Source organism: Augochlora pura, chromosome 7 (assembly GCF_028453695.1).
Source record: "Augochlora pura isolate Apur16 chromosome 7, APUR_v2.2.1, whole genome shotgun sequence".
Classification (NCBI taxonomy): domain Eukaryota; kingdom Metazoa; phylum Arthropoda; class Insecta; order Hymenoptera; family Halictidae; genus Augochlora; species Augochlora pura.
This window is the reverse complement of record NC_135778.1, coordinates 105,805-121,977: the sequence shown is the minus strand read 5'-3', so window position 1 is coordinate 121,977 and position 16,173 is coordinate 105,805. Positions and strand designations below refer to the sequence as shown.

Below are 16,173 nucleotides of genomic sequence, written 5' to 3'. Positions count from 1 at the left end.
AAGGGCATCACCCGGGAAGTCCGTTCGGAAGACCAAAGCCGAGTCGAGCCGAGCCGAGCAACCTCCGGCGCAACGTTCGCGGCAAAGTTAAAGCAACGCGGCCCATGCGAATCGGACGGGTTCGGAGAGAGACAGCGGGGATAGAGACGCTAGATCAACGCCGAGAAAGATCCTCCGTCGGTTCCGACTCCGGCGGAACGCGAACGTAGAAGCGTGCAAGTGTGGAAGTGTGGAAGTGAAAGGGCAAGCGATTCTCCGTAAGGAGCGCCGTCTCTCACGGGTCCTCGATCTCTCCCCGTTGCGCGATGCATCGATCTTCCCCATGCTCGGTCTTCTCTTTTCTCCGGCGACAACCGCTCGTTCCCGCGCCTAGCACTTTCTATTTCGTTTCCTGACAACAACCTTTCAAGAAAGACGGAGACAAAGCACGCACGAGGACGGGGACGCGTCGCGAATCCGCTAATTGCCGCCGAAGAGAACAAGCCGGAGGCGGAGACGAGACGACGTCTCGCGTCGCGACGACGGAAGCCGTTCTCCTCGAGGTTGTTGCCACTTTGCCGCTATCGAGAATCGAGAATCGAGAAGCTGTTCCTTCGGCGACGCAAAACTTTCTACTCGTTCCCGATCGCAACCGCTTCAAAATATAATATCCATCCACGATTATGAGCGTCGCTCGTAACTGGTAACGCCGAGGAACGCTGCTGCGTCCGGCGAGTCCGCCGCCGAGTCGTCCACCGATCCGGACTTTCTTCCACTTTCTCCGAGACTGCGAAACCGTCCCGAGTTATCGGAGCAGTTATTGGAGTAGCTCAAGGTCGTTCAAGGTCGCGCGACCAAGGCTAGCGACGTCCGTGGGAATCGATCGATCCGACGAGACAGGGGTTCTCGAAATCGTTTCCACGTTTCGACTTCTCGAACCTCGCGCCCGGGGTGTCTCGCGCGCGCGCGCGAGAGAGTCATCGAGGAACCTACTCGCGTCGCGTCTTTCGAAATCTTAGGATCGGGTCGAAGAGTCTGAAGAGACTCCGGGGAAAAGTTAAGCGAACCTTCTTGATGGTTTTTGTAACGGCAACGATCTCGCTGAAAGGGACAAAGCATTGGCAAAGTACGATCCGACAACCACCAAAGCGTCGCAGGTTGAAAGCGCAACCGCGTTATAACCGGCTTCGAAGCAAACGGAAGAGAACGAATAACGCGCGGGCGTTATCGTCCGTTGGCTCGGACCTGCGCGCTACCGCGTGTCGGCGAGGCGCATGCTGTCGCGCGGCGCGTTCCGCGCGCCGCGCGAGTACCGGACCGGGAACCGGAAAGATCGCACCGGTTCCTAGTAACCACCGTCGCAACAATTGCCGTTCCTTCCTTCATCTCGCGAAACATGCGTTCATTTTCGACATCCGGTGCCGTTGCAAACGGTAGGTGACCGTTCGATTTATTTGTGGAGGATCGAGCGATTTAGATAATGTTAACAAAGAAAAAAAGACAATCTCTCCAAGCTGCTTTTAATCGAGTATGACGAACCTTGCGCCAGGTACAGTGGACGATGTACAGTTTCACGGTTCTCGAAGTTAGGACGTTGGCAGTGAAAATCGAGGCGAGTCTGGCTCGCTTCGGCAAGGAATCGAGTACGTTACGGAATCGGTGGAGCAGCTCCGGGCAATCGAGTTTGAACGCCCGATAAAATGGAGCACCGTTTGTTCTTTCTCGCGTCAGGTACGTTCATCGTCGTGCGCGTAAAATCACGCGTCTCGCAAGATCGCGCGTCCCAACTCGATTCTGCCAGGGTTCCCAGCTGCGATTTTCCTTTCGCCTTCCGCGAAGCGAGCGACGTGAGAATGCTGGACGAGTCGCGAATTCAATCGTCCTTTGCGCTCTCCTCGATGCGACGCACTCTGTCCCACCGAAACCGATAGAATTCGACGATTCCTAGGACAGGACAGATAACATTTTCGCTTCCTGTCAAGTTCAAGTTCAAGTTTCGTTTCCGCAATGGACACGGAATTCGACTCCGGAGGAGTACTTTGGTCGGCAGGGCAATCTCGAAGCGATCGTCGTTCTTCTCGCCTCCCGTATTCCCGTCGAATTCCAGCAGGTTCTCGGAGCGAGGGCGGACGAGCCAGTAAAATCGAAAGGATCTCGGTCTCCTCGCGACGCGACCGAGCAACTTTCTCGACTTTCGAACCGTTCCGGCGGTCATCGGATCACCGAGTGAAAGTAAACGGACAAGATGCGGTCCTTCTCGTCCTCGCGCTCGCCCGGCTCTCGATCGGTGCTTCCTTTCCGATTGGAGCCGCGGATCCGATACGCGCCTGTCCGATCTACGATTTATCTCAGCTTACCATCCTTTGGAAACGGACGAATACTCGTGTATCCGTCGAAACAGGCGATTCCGTTCGGTGATTGACAACGTCTCTTGCGCGGAGGATTATCGAAATTTTCATTTCCAATCGTTATCTTACCTTACAGTTTCGCAAAAACTCGTTGAACGTGTTCAAATCGATCAACTTTGCGAGGAACTTTGAAACGTTCGACGAGCTGGAACGTAAACCCGTTCTCGCATCTCGTGCGAAATCTAAACGCGTTTTGCAGATTAATCGAAGCGAATGTTCGAGACTCGCGGATCGCGAGGCCGCGACGGTCCAGCTTTCGGCGGCTTCAAATGTTACAGATCGTTCGTTAACGAGTCCGGATTTGCATGTAACTCGGATTCTCTCGGCTTTCGAGCGATAATTGAGCGCGTAACGTGCGCCGGATCGACGCGAAGGTTTAATCGACCGATCGACGCGGCGACTGCATCCGGCGAGAGAATGTTTTACGGTTCCTTTCTTGCCGCGGCTTCGACAGCTTTCTCCGGGTTTCTCGCGCGGACGCGCCCACGCGCGTCGAAGGGAACGCATTTATTCGAATTGAAGAGAACGCCCTTGTCCTTCTCGCAACAAACTTTTTAATAACATTTCGTGAAACGATCAACGATTCGTCGCTCGGCTCGTTTGAAAATGGGACAGAACAGAAAAAGTCAAGCGATGTCTCCTTCAAACGCGTTCGACGAAAACAAATAACGGAAATAGAAATAGAATAACTCGCTACGGTTTCGTCTGTATGTGCGCAGTAATATTTTTCGAGTGTGCAATTTCATCGAGGTGTCGAGACATCGGGGGAACTTTCCACGGCAACGAGCGACTTCCGACCTCTCGCGCGACCTCTCGCGCGACCCGTCGCGCGCGGGATCGTCGATTAATACAAAAAAAAAAAAGAGTAACTTTGACCGATACGCAGGAACTCGAACTCGCAGTTTGTTCGCGTGGGAATCGATTTGCTTAAAACGAGAGCCGTTGCCGTTACCCGCGTGCACTACAATTCGCAAATAGTCGACCGGAAACCGAACCTTCGAGACGGATCGATCGTTTTTCTTCGATCGGGAATTCTAAAAACAGTTTCCGGGCTAACGGTTCGCCAGTTTTTATTAGCGATGCCGAGCAATCCGGCTTCGAAGAAGAACGTCGAGTACATGGATTAAAAAATGCATCGGTATTATCGAAAACGCAGCGAAGCGATCAACGACTAAACGCTAACCTTTTCCATTGGGAACTCCATCCTCGGTTCATCTTTGTACAACGATTACACCTACGTTAACCTAATTGCGCACGGATCGAATCGTCCGTGCTTGTCACGTCCGAGTCGTTGCGCGCGGCCGAGTTCTTCTCGCGTCCGCAGAGCTCGACCGCGTGCTGCTCGGAGCCCGACCGGGCTACCCTACCCGGTGATGCCGACGGTGTGCACGAGCTGCGGAACAACGGCGGCGTTCGCTTGTACAGGGAACGACTGAGAGGGAAACGGGCTGGTCCTAATGGGCATGGACCTGAAATCGTGCGGGGGTTCCATGTTGTCCTCTTTGACGGCGTAGCCCTTCTTCGATTGAGCGACGTTCAACGGCCAACCAAACGGTCCCGGGAACGGAGAGGAGGTCTGTTGAACGGTCTGATAGCTGTGAATCGGTTGCTGGGTCGGCTGTTGGATCCCCTGTTGAATCGGCTGTTGGATCTGCTGGTGGATCGGCTGGTGGATTTGCGTTTGAACCAGGCCTTGGCCTTGGTAGCCGTGAGCCAACAGACTCGGGTCCGAGACGCCCTGGAGAAGGTACTGGGGCCACGATTTGGTCATCTCCTGCAACCTCTGCCGGTAGTCGTCGAGGGACACGCTGCCCCTGAGCACGACCCCCTCCTTGCTGCCGCCTATGGTAGCTGCCGGGATTCCGGCCGGCAGAATCACCTCGCCTCGAGGCTGCGACGCCGCGTTTCCGTAGAGCTCCGCCGTCTTTTGCCGAAGGAGGAGGAGCTGCTGCTTGCTCTGGTCGATGGCGGCGGTCAAGTCGATCGGACTGTTCGCCGTCAGCTCCTTGCCGATCGACCTGGACGCGTACAACTTTTTCCGATCGTTCCGTCTCTCGTCGTAGCCGAGCGCCGTCTCCGGGTCCGTGAACATCGGGCCGAGTTCCGACTGCGACGAATCGAACGAGTTCGAATTCGAGTTCGAGTCCGAACTCGAACTCGAACTCGAACTCGGAGAGCCCGGCTGGTAGTCCGGCCCCGACAAGGCGAACGAGGTCGCCTCGTAGCCCGGCTCTTGGCTCGTTTCCTCCGGATCCCCGGGGTACCTGCGCAGATTCGACGATGTCATTGCTTCGTAAAAACTGCGAACGCGAAAGTGCTGTCCGAGCCACGAGCGCGGCGGCACGCTCGCCATTCTCCAAACTGTCCCTCCGATTCCCTGCAATTTCTTGTTTCGGTTCGTGGGAAAGTAACCGAACAGCTCGACGCCTTTCTTTCTTGCTCTTGCGAGATATTCGAAGACCGGCTATATACCCTTTCGCGTCGAAGAAAGCGAGCCAGCGTGGGCTACTGGAACGATTTTTCGTTCGCTTCCTCCTCTACCGTCAACTTGCCAAAGTTGCTTCGAAAGTTTACCGAGAATTCAATATTTCGAAAAATTCGCACTCGCGCATCCCATAGAAATTCTCGCGCGCCTCACTGCAGACGGTGGCGCTCCGGCGATAAAAGTGGAATGCGCCGCTCGTGGCCAGACAGCCACTAAACGCCGCGCGTTTCTTCGGGATTTCCGTAATGTCGAGCGAGTGAAAGAAAAAAAAAGACCTGTTCGTTTAAAAGTACCCGGTACGAAATTTTGCTCCAATCAGCCTCGTCGACGTTCGCGGTTCTCGCGATTACCGCGAATACGCGTCGAATATCGCTACTCTACAACGACCGCGTCGAAGACTTACTTTTCACTGCCAAAGGAGAAGCTGCCTTTGAGGTGTTCGTAAGGTATGTAACCCCTGCCGAATGAAATCGCGTGACCGACGTCCTTTCCGTAGGGTATCCGCACGTGGTTCACCGTCTCGTGACCTTGATCGAAATCGTCACCGCCATGGGGGTAGGGCAGATTGGGGTACGCGGGCCGCTTGCGATGATAGTAGCCCGGTGGACCGTGATGACGACGGAAGTGGGACTCGTGAGAGGATTTTCTGAATCGAGGCGTCACGGATCGCCACTGTGGCGCCGGGCTGCGTCTTATTTGTTGCGGAACCACCACCACCACCTTGTCGCTGAAAACCAAATTACGAAATCTTAGTCGATCGACGGAGCAGCGTATGGAATTTCGAATCGCGTACGTTTCAAAATTACCTCCCGGTCTCTTCGAAGAAAAGACGAAAGAAAGTTCTCTGTTTTTACTATTACTCGTTATTCGAAACTTTTCTTCGAACGAGAGGAACTCTTGGGATTCGAACTTTGGACGCGGCCCGTTAACGAGAACGAAACTAACGTGCACGCGTGTTATACTTACGCGAGGCTGAGCAGGGGCTCGCTGATCGCCAGCACCAGAATCCAGATAGCCTGTAGACGTTCGTCGCGATATTAGTATCCAGTCGTTGAGGGCGGTGGAAATTAAAATATCGGCTGCCAAGCGATCGGAATTAATCTACGCGGCTCTGACTCGGTGCAACTCGTTGCTCTGATAATTCGGCCATCGTGCCGTATCCGCGACAAAGCTCGATCAACTCGGTTCCCATCGAAACGAAACATCGGAGATGCAACGACGTAAAAAGACATTGATAATAACACTCTGCAAATGACCCGAATCGTCGGCCCCTATTCGTTCGCAACGACACCGCGAGTCCGATCTTCCCGGGGAAAAAAGCTACCCGACTAGAAACCCTAATAAAAGAGATCCAACTTACAGGGGACCGCATGACGGCTGGTCCAGGCGGCGATCAACGAATCCAAGGGATCGGACGCGACGGGACGATAAATCCTTGTCGGACCGGGGTTGCAGCGGGCTCCGCGTTCTCGAACCGGCGCAGTTAAATTGCAGGCGTCCGGCGCGGGTCGCTTCGCTTTTATACAAGATAAAAAGAGCATAATCGAGGTCCCGTCGGACGAACGGCCACCTCCCACTCGTTCCCAGGGGGAGGGGGGTCTGGAAAGAGATCGCGTTCCCCTGGAATCTCTGGTTCCGATGGAAACCGACGATCCGACGATGGGTGTGGGTACACTATTTATCACGCTTTGGGACCGGTGGCGTGCGAACGCGAAACGAAACCAAACCAAACGAAACGAAACGGACAGTCGAGCGCTCCGCCTCGCCTCGCCTCGCCTCGCCTCGGCGGGGCATAATTTTTGTTTCGGGGGAAATCGACGCTTTCTTCGGTGGCACAGTCGTTAGAGTGCGGCACGCCGCGCGACGTTCACCCAAGCTGCAGCCGCCAGCGCAGGACCCCGTTTTAATCTATCTACGGCCGCGCGGACTCCTCGCGCCCAGGCTTTCCAAAACGCGACCAACAAGAACGGGACCGACGTTCCACATTTCATCGAGCAACCGCTTGCTCGGATACCTTGGCATAAAAGCGGCCCCCGCGCTCGACTCGAACCCTGAGCCGTGCGAGAAACCAAATTTATGGAAATTGCATTTTCCAACTATTTTTATCCCCCAAGCACGATCGGCCGATCCACGCGTACGGAAAATCTCAAAGCTTTCGTATCGGAGATCCATCCTACGATTCTTTATTTTAAAACTGGGAAATGCGAATCGATGTCACGGCATAGCGATGTTTGCGCATTACTAATTCGTATTTAGCGACCAGCGGAGAAATTATGCCATCGTTGATACGGATAACACAGTTATCGTGCCAACACAGCTATTCGATATAACGAGGTAAGTAGAGGTACGGCTATCGTGTTCCAAACAGGTGGTAGAAAATAAAATGGCAGCGGTCGCGATTCATCCTGTTCGTTTTGACGTCGCGTCGTCGAAAACGATCGCGCGATCGAGGCGCGGCTATTATCGGTTAGCAAACTATTGTTAGCCGAATCGTTCTCGGGCGAACGTCGTACGGTATATTGCTCGCGGTACATCGAAATTTCTCGTCGGACGAAAAGAAGAGAGTCCCGCTGATCGAAGACCCTTGTACCAGCAATCCCCGGCGACGAACATTGATACGGCGAGGCGCGAGATCTCCCAGACGATTCACTACAATCTACGATCCAATGTCGGCAACTTTCGTTGGCGCTCAATTATCTGCCCAGCAGGTTTCATTTTTCTTCTCGCTTGCCTCGCCGCTTGAATTTGCCTCGACTAATTGTTTACTTTCGCCGTAAATCGACTACGCCCCGTCCGTAATTATCTGAAACTATTATACGCTGTTACAAGCTATTATACGTCATTGCATACTATTATATCGGTGATGAAATTTCGATTGCGAACCAACTGAAAATTGGCGCGTCGTCCCAACCTATCGCTGTCCACGTTTCCTTGGGACGATTTCACCCTTTGCTACTTTATCTTTGAATCGAGAAAACATCCAATCGAAATATTAATCGTTCGGCTGAGATCGTCCGTTCTCGAAAAGTGACATTTTATTAAGAGACAAATTTTGCGCAAAGATCCGCGTACAGTCTACCAAGGCGAGCTTCGTAAATAAAGCGTCGAATGAAAATAGTCAAGAGAAAGGCGGATCGCGCGTGACGGTTCCGACTATGTATGTACGTTCCCATCGCTATCGAAAAGCCCATTGAACGTCGCGCGTCGTCGCGCGACGCATCGGAAGACGTAACGAGACTCGTTCGAAAAATAAAAGATCTCATCTAGGCTGTTTGGATCGAAACCTAAGAAAAGAAAGTTCCGAGTCCCGACTATCCCGAGGAATCGGCACCGAAAGCGAGTCATTCGATCCGGTAGCACACCGAGGATGAAATATCATCGCGAGGACGTGTGACGCGGGAAGACGAGACCGTGTCAGCGAATATTCTTTCTCGCCCGTTTCTCAAAGATCCCGCTCACCGATCCCGTCGTTCACGGTCCACGTGCGCGAAATTCTCAATCGTTCCTGGCGCGCCGTCGATGAAAAGTGCATAATCAATCGACTCGTTCACGCGATGGACTTTCGCGCCAGCGACGCCGCGACGCGTCGATGCTCTCGCTTGCCTGTTCTCTCTCGCGTTTGCTCTTTAAATACGCGAACTTTGCCGCGCCGCCTGTCGCCAGCCGCCCGCGCTTCGCCCAAGTCCAAGGCCGTGTTATCGTCGCGGCCAGGGGCAGCCAGAGTCAACAGTGAAAGCAATCGCTACGAATGTATCGGCGCGCTCTTATTTTTCTGCCGAACCGCGGACCATATTTGCATCAGAATGGAACACGCGGTGCAGCTCGAGCAATGGACAAGCGACAAGTTCTTTCGCGATAGAAAACGACGAAAGCGTCCGAAAGCCTTTGATCGAGGCGGTTGATGCGCGCAACCGAATCAAATACGCGCGTGTAAACGTTTCACGCATCGTTGAGACCGTTGGATCTCTTTCTCGCGGCGATAATAAAGCCGTTTCGAGCGAGGAAACGCTCGCGCGATACAGCGTTCCATACCGACCGAACGTCAAGTTCGCTGGAAATATAAACGCGTTGTTCACAGTCGTCTTTCGCCAAATCGGACAATGTCTTTTAAATTAGGAAAACATCTTCGATCGGGCGTCGTGTTCGAGAACGATGCTCTTAGGCGGATCGTTCTTTTTACAGAATTTCCAGCCGTCGTTTCTCGTTCGTACGTTAACATCGATTCAAAGGCGAAGGGTAAAGCAAACTACCGTCGCAGAGAATGTTTCGACTTTGAAAAAACTTATTCAAACGGCAACTACCGACAACAGCGTCCTCTGTACGATTACCGACCAACGCGCCAACTCGGGCAAGCTCCACGGGTAACTCGTTCTTTGAACCTCGCGAACGGTTGGGGCTATGACGCGAGATTCAGTCTGGAAATTTTGTGAAATTTTAAGAAAGATAAAATGGTACTTGGACAGTTGCGAAGCTCTGGAAAGATTAATCGCGGTATTGTTTCCATTCGCGTTCGCGCTTCGTGATCTCTGGCAATCTATCGCGCACGAAAGTTTGAAGATCCCGCGAGATACACCCGCGCACATCCGACACCTTTTCTCATTGCCGGATGCCAAGTTTGATTCGAGGAGAGCGAGAGAGAGAGAGAGAGAGGAAAAGAGCGTGCGATTTCGAAAATTCCGCGGAGAAATCCGACCGACGCGATCGAGCGTTGTTGAACGGCGATTTCGAGCGCGATAATTCCAACAAACTTTTGCAATTCGTCGAAAGGTCTGGCCTTTTCTACGACCGATACGCCGCGTTCGCTCATCCGTTTTCCAACTGCGAAAACCCATCGCGTCGTTGCGTTTTACGATAGACGCACATCGAACGGAAAACTTACCCTTTTAACAGCGATAATAACGATAACATATAGAACGAATCCTTTCTACTTTCTACGGCGGCGTCGTTAACGTTCGAAGCCTTAGAAATCGCGAAATAGGTGAAAAAGTAACGAGACTAGGCGTTAAACCCGGAGGTGGTGCCCTCGGAAGTTTCACGACGGACTTCCGGGGCTCTCGAAACAGTACCTATGGTATATAATTTTCTACTTGTTACAGCTTCGCCATTTTGCGTTTTTTGTTCCAGCCGCAGTTTTCACCTGGCGCGGCTCGGCTCGGCTCGGCTCGGCTCGTGTAGCGCAACGGACATCGATTATTAGCGATTCAAATAATTTAGGAATCAGCGGTAGATTTCGGGAGTGCGTATTTCGAAGGGGGTACGAGGTCACCGGTTACCCTGCTCCAATTCAAACGCCGACAAACTTTTTTCGCTTTCGAAAAACCGAACGCAACGACGAAAGAACAGCAGGTATATTATGCATCTACGAGTCAGAAAAATGGTTACTTTTAGTTGTCCGATAAACTAATACCGACAGCTGCAATAATAATAAATGCCGAGAGAATGTGTATGTACCTACGCGAATTCCCCACTGGTCGTGCCAGAGTGGAATCGACGCGCGTGTCATATCGTTCGGGCGTCTTTTCCTGTCTTTGAAAAATTCCACGCGACACGGTCACGGAAAAGACTAGGGTCGACGATGGATTCGGACTTTTGGGTGGAGCTTCGCGCTTTCGAAGCAATTTCCCCCGTGGACCAGGCCGGTGTAGCTCGTTGAACGCGGAATCGAGTTGACCGGTCGAAAGCTTAGAACGGAATTCCTTCGGTAGAGAGTTCACTGTCACGGTCTCGCGATCGGCGAGGAAAAGGATCGCGCGTTGCTCGTTTTCGTTTTCGCTCGGCCTCCCGTTGGAATGCGTCTACGATTCGGTCTCGATCCACGCTCGACGAGTCGAGCGCGGCCAGATCTCCCTTTCTCCTATCGTTTTGCCATCGTCTGGAAAAGGCGAATGCAAAGGCAAAAGTAACGCGGGAGGGAAGACCGTAGACGGGGATCGGGTTTACCCGACCGCCGCATCGATTTCTATGGATCATCCTCTTCGCGGTGGCATGCCGAATGACATCCTATCGCCTCTATCCGACAGGTGCGATCCAAGGAGCTGCGTGGCCCAACGCGTCCGAACGCGCGCGCGACTGAATCAGTCGGGAAATATAATTTTGCTAATTAAGTTGGAACTGATTTTGTCAATGATATATCAATTTTGATCGATGATTCTGCGAAATCTAGAATAATAGAAATAGCGTCGATCCTACGATGCGCGACGAGAAACGATTGAAACGGAGAGGCGATCGCCGCAGATTGGTAATCGAACGCTTGCCACTTACCGCTCGGCACACATCGAACTCAATGCTCGAACTCAAAAGCTCGATCTTCGCGGACAAACGTCGGACGCACGAGAACTGTGCGACAAAACGACGCGATAAATTACTTCGAAATACGTAATTTTTCGTAATCGTGTTACGTGTTAAATATCCAAATGATATTTTCATTTGGATACTTTTGAACTCAAGTCTCCCTGGGAAGCAGACGACGAGCGGGACGGATGGAACGAGCGGGAAAATACGAATTTCACGGTGGCGGCGTCGAGTCGAGCGGCGAGCATCGGGTGCCGGTAGTTGAACGCGAATCGGCTCCCACGCGCGCGTTCCGACTTATATGAAACGAAATCGTCCGCCTAGGAAGGGAGACGGTCGAAAAATGTTGATCGAACTTTCCTCGGCGATCAAAACTTTCATAAACTAAGCGCGCCCATCTTATTCGACCGGTCACGAGATACGGCCAGATACGACGGTCGATTCGCGAGATCCAACGAGCACCGCGATTCCTTTCGTTACGATAATCGTCGCGTTATAGAAAAGGATCGCGATCGACGCCCTTCCTCGCGGCAATTAACAAACATAATTAGAGATTCTCCGGCCAGAGATATGCTTGGAACGCGATAAGAACGAACGTTCTCTCCGATCCCGACTCTGGAATATTGGCAATCGTTTGAACGAGACGCGCGGAGTCTCATGTGGTTGCAACTCGTTTTTCGGGGTGTTGGTGTCGGCTTCGATCCAACTCATCTCCGGATCGAATGGTCCGAAGAGTAATTATCGCCTCGGAAAATCCCGCGTCGAAACTATCTCTCCCGCGTCGGCGAGTGAAAACGCGCCCGCGCTCTCGTAACGAGTGGAAATTACTCGAAGCAGCAATTATATTATTAGACGAAGCGGGTCGGTGACCCAGACGCGTTGCTCTCGGTCGACGATCCTGTTCTAGTCGCTGGCCAACGCGTTTTCCGTCTCATTGAACTCGAATCGCGTCTGGCAGACGTCTGGCAAACGTCTCCCGGGAGCTACTCGGAACAACTCGGAGCTGGGAAATGGAACAAGACGAACGTCGCGCGACCGTGTAGTATCGCGTTAAACGATATCTGTCCGACGATTACGAATAATAAATCGGAGAAAGGTTGCCTCCAAAGACGCGATCGAATTTGTTCAGGCGCGAATTCGTTTTAAGAAACTGTGTCGTCCGCGGCTGTGCCAAGCAAAAAAAACTCTCTTCGCAACGAGTCAGATTAAAGAAATCGACCCGATACGAAACTAAGAGCTAATTGGAAGATGGTATATCGCCCAAATGCTCGACGATTAGAAATTATACAAATATTAATGGAAGAAAGGATGCGCGTTTGAATTTCTAATCGCGCTCGTTAAATATCGAATAAAATCGACTTCTTCCGACCCAATTTTTCTATGGAATCATTTTCCACGGTAGAGCACTTTTCGACGAAAACACGACGCCGATCGCGCCTACCAAGTTTTAAGAAGTCGGAACAAACCTAATCGTCGAGAGACAAAATCCGAGTCTCCCCGATCGTTCTCCCCAAGTTTCGCGTAGAAAAGTAAAGGATCGAGGGATCGACGCGGGGTGGAGCTATTATAGAAACGCGGACCATGCTCCCGGAAAAGTCTCGATCGCTCGAGGAGCGAGAAAAGCGCGGAGAAGGACTTGTGGAACGCGGAAAAGCTTCCACGACGTAACACCGTTGCCGCTGTCGTTGTCAATGTCAACCGAGCGACGAGTAGAGCTGTCGCCGCGTCGCGACGGGAAAAAAAGCTCGAATGGGTCGCAGGCAGCAGACGGACATCGATCCTTGATCGAGACTCGGATTCCCAGAGAACGCGGGACGCGGGACGCGAGACGCGAATGAAACGAGAGATCGCGCAGCACCCACCTCGTATTACGAGGCTGATCTTGATCTTGGCCGTTCACCTGGCCAAATCCAGCTTTCATTAAAAAGACTATCGCGCCTCGCCGGAATTAGCTAAGGAGTAAGAGTATCGGCCAGGATAGAGCAAGAGCAAGAGCAACAGCAACAGCAAGAGCAATAACAAGAGTAAGAGTGAGAGTAAGAGTAAGAGGAAACGAAGAAACGAACGACGCGCGTCGATCGAGGTGAAGGGTAGCCCCGGTGTCCCCCGTCCCCTTCCGTCTCGGCCGTGGAGGGGCGCGGCCGCGTTGTTGGTCCTCCGGTTTTTGCCACGTCTTCCCCATTAGCCGGATCCTTTCACGTAGCACCGCGGCCGATGGGTGCAAAAGAGATTCCCTTTCATTCTTATCCGACTCGAATCGCGTACCTGTATAAAAGCAGCGAGCGCGTGCACACTGGTCAGCAGATCAAAACCGCGGCTTAAACCGCCAACTGTATCGCGAGGAGGAACCGGTAGCAGCCTCCTCTCGACGCGGGTGCATTCGTATACGGCCGTTCGTTTACGCCAGATTTTCGCATCGATTCAGCAACATGACCAACCTCGCGGTAAGTCGATCCGCCGACATTTCGCAAATTCTTGCGATTATTTTCTTTTCGAAGCAGGCTCTCCGAGCTAAGGCAGCCGAGGCATGGAGCTTCGAAATCGACCAATCTTTGGGGAACGTTCGAGTCGCGGAAGATTCTAATATAGTCCGCGGAACTTGTATCGTACTTTCAGCTTCGATATACTCGCGAGAGATGCTTCTTCGAGTCAAGAATCCGAGTCAAGGTTCCAGCTAGAAACTACAAGATCGTAAGAATTGTACGCGTCTCTGGAAACGAGTCTCCATCGAGAATGTCGCGTGGCAACCGTTGCCATAGTTTTCGAAAAACGTCACTCATCCGTTTGCTCAAAATTCTCAAAGATCGATCGAAATGATTAAAAAAGCGCGAACAATGGCCAACGTTGTTTTCGCTAACACTAAATTTCTTACAATTTCGTCCGTTCGCGAAACAAATGAACATTCCGTCCCGATCGACTAATCGATTGTTTCCGTTCGCAGACCGTTCTCGCGATAGCCTCGCTGCTCGCAGTGGCCAGCGCCGGCGGAGGACACGGTGGACAGTAAGTGTTTCTTTCGTTGTTTTTCTTTGTTCGTTATCCGGAGGGAAAACGGTGGAGTTGCCCGGCCGAAATATTGTAGAATAGAATAGAGAATGGAAGGTAACGACGAGCCGTGGTCGGTGGTGCCATTCGAACGTTTACTTTCTCCGTCATCGACCGATGTTATCACTTTTTACCGGCTGTTATCGAAAGCGACGAAAAACGAGACCGTCGATCGGCCGTCGTGCCCGCTGACGATCTATTTTTCCTCGTTCAACGACCTCGCGCGCCCCTTCTCCAAGCGTTTCGCACGCATTTCCACGCTGCTCTCGTTGCTACCGTGACATATAGTTGCGACAGTCGAACGCGGCACCGAGCATGTACTCGTACAGGACAAACTAACTCGTCGATTGTGTTCTCCAGTGACCACGTGGTGATCCACGTGCCCTACAAGATCAAGACGGTTCATCATACGCACACCATTACGAAGCACATCCACCACGGCGGCGGCGGCGGTGATAAATACGAAGTCCTCGGCTACACCGTCGGACATCCCATCGACATCGGCGGTCACGGTGGTTTTGGAGGCGGTGGTCACGACTTTGGAGGCGGCGGTCACGACTTTGGAGGCGGTGGCGACATCGGTGGTGGTCACATCGAATACAGTGGTGGAGGCGGTGGCGGCGGCGGCGGTGGCCACGGTGGTGGCAGTAGCGGCGGCGGTGGCGGAGGCGGAGGCGGACACATCGAATACAGCAGCGGAGGAGGTGACATTGGAGGAGGACACGAACTGAGCGGCGGTTTCGGTGGTGGCAGCTACGGAGGCGGTTTCGGAGGCGGTCACGAAGACTGGGGAGGCCACTAGCGGCTCGACCTTTCAGAATTAGCCTAGAATTCTTCCGACAGAGGTCTTCGAAAGCGATCGGTTCGTTGGTACACTCATCTCATCCTTGCAACGGACATCGTAGTCTACGAATTAGGAAATTGGTTGGCCATTGTTGAAAAATTTCCAGCATTCTTCGTTCCGTTAGAAGCGCGCCAGCGACGATAGTACTTTCTTTTCTATCGGAAAACGTCGAACGCGAATTTTCTCTCTCGTCCAGAATATCGCTAAACGATTGTTCGTCGTTATTGGTTACTCGAAGAAATCGTGCACAAAGTCCGACGAACGTTCGTAAACGCGAACGCTGGAGACCGTTGGCTAGGACTCTCCGTAGAACAGCCTCGTGTATCGGAAACGATTCGGACCGAGGAACGAAGAAACCTTGTCGGCGGACGAGCGAAGAAAGCGTATTGGCAAGGTGCTGCCAGGATGAGAATAACGCGGGTTACGGTTTATGCTCGTTTTTCAAGAAATCAAAAGCGCGGAACGATCGGGTTTCGAGAAACCAACCAACTCCGCACGCCCCCACCCCTCTTTGCGCGATCGCGCGACAGTCGTACCTTCGTTTCAGAGAAATTCTACCCGTTGAAAAAATGGACGCTTTCTCACATCGATCGATGTTTCCCGGGGAGTGCCACGAGCCGCGAACCACGCCTTACAATTTAGAACTTTAAACGCATAATCGTCCCCGCCTCTGTCTCTTTACCTCTCGTCCTAGTCTCTCTCTCTCTCTCTCTCTCTCTCTCTCTCTCTCTCTCTTGCACTCGCATGTAAATATTGTTACTCCGTTGTTTTGTTTGCTAGTTGTTTTGTTATAAATCACTGTACTCGTTGTTACCTTTGTTGTTTCTGTATCGCGACTCGGCTCGTTGAACCGTACGCCTCGCGTGTCGCGAGAAAGTTGAATAAATTGCGTGTGTACCTGAATCTCGCCCCATCGATGTCCTAGATAACCGACCTTGCTCTCGCCGGCTTGAATCCATCTCGATCGAATCGTTCGTTTGTCTTCCTATTTTCCTACGACATCATTTTTCGAAAGCACCAACGATTCCGTCACAGTCTTGGTACTCTACTCTGTGTCGCGTATACGCGTACACGCGTACACGCGCCCGTGCATGGGCGTTCGACTCGTACTATAATTTCAA

At 52.4% G+C, this 16,173-nt stretch overlaps 2 protein-coding genes across 2 annotated transcripts; one reads left to right on the top strand and one right to left on the bottom strand.

Annotated features, from left to right (window-relative positions):
- Nucleotides 1-3,750: 3,750 nt before the first annotated feature.
- On the bottom strand, nt 3,751-6,022 carry LOC144473336 (uncharacterized). The gene is made up of 4 exons (XM_078187121.1): nt 5,978-6,022; nt 5,839-5,888; nt 5,276-5,599; nt 3,751-4,651 (listed from the first exon to the last, which is right to left on the bottom strand). Exons 1-4 carry the CDS (start codon nt 6,020-6,022, stop codon nt 3,751-3,753), a joined length of 1,320 nt encoding a protein of 439 aa, XP_078043247.1.
- A 7,570-nt stretch (nt 6,023-13,592) lies between these two features.
- Nucleotides 13,593-15,010, top strand: LOC144473335 (uncharacterized). Its single transcript, XM_078187119.1, has 4 exons — nt 13,593-13,607; nt 14,105-14,166; nt 14,569-14,789; nt 14,820-15,010. The coding sequence occupies exons 1-4, from the start codon at nt 13,593-13,595 to the stop codon at nt 15,008-15,010; spliced, it is 489 nt and encodes a 162-aa protein (XP_078043245.1).
- Nucleotides 15,011-16,173: the final 1,163 nt, after the last annotated feature.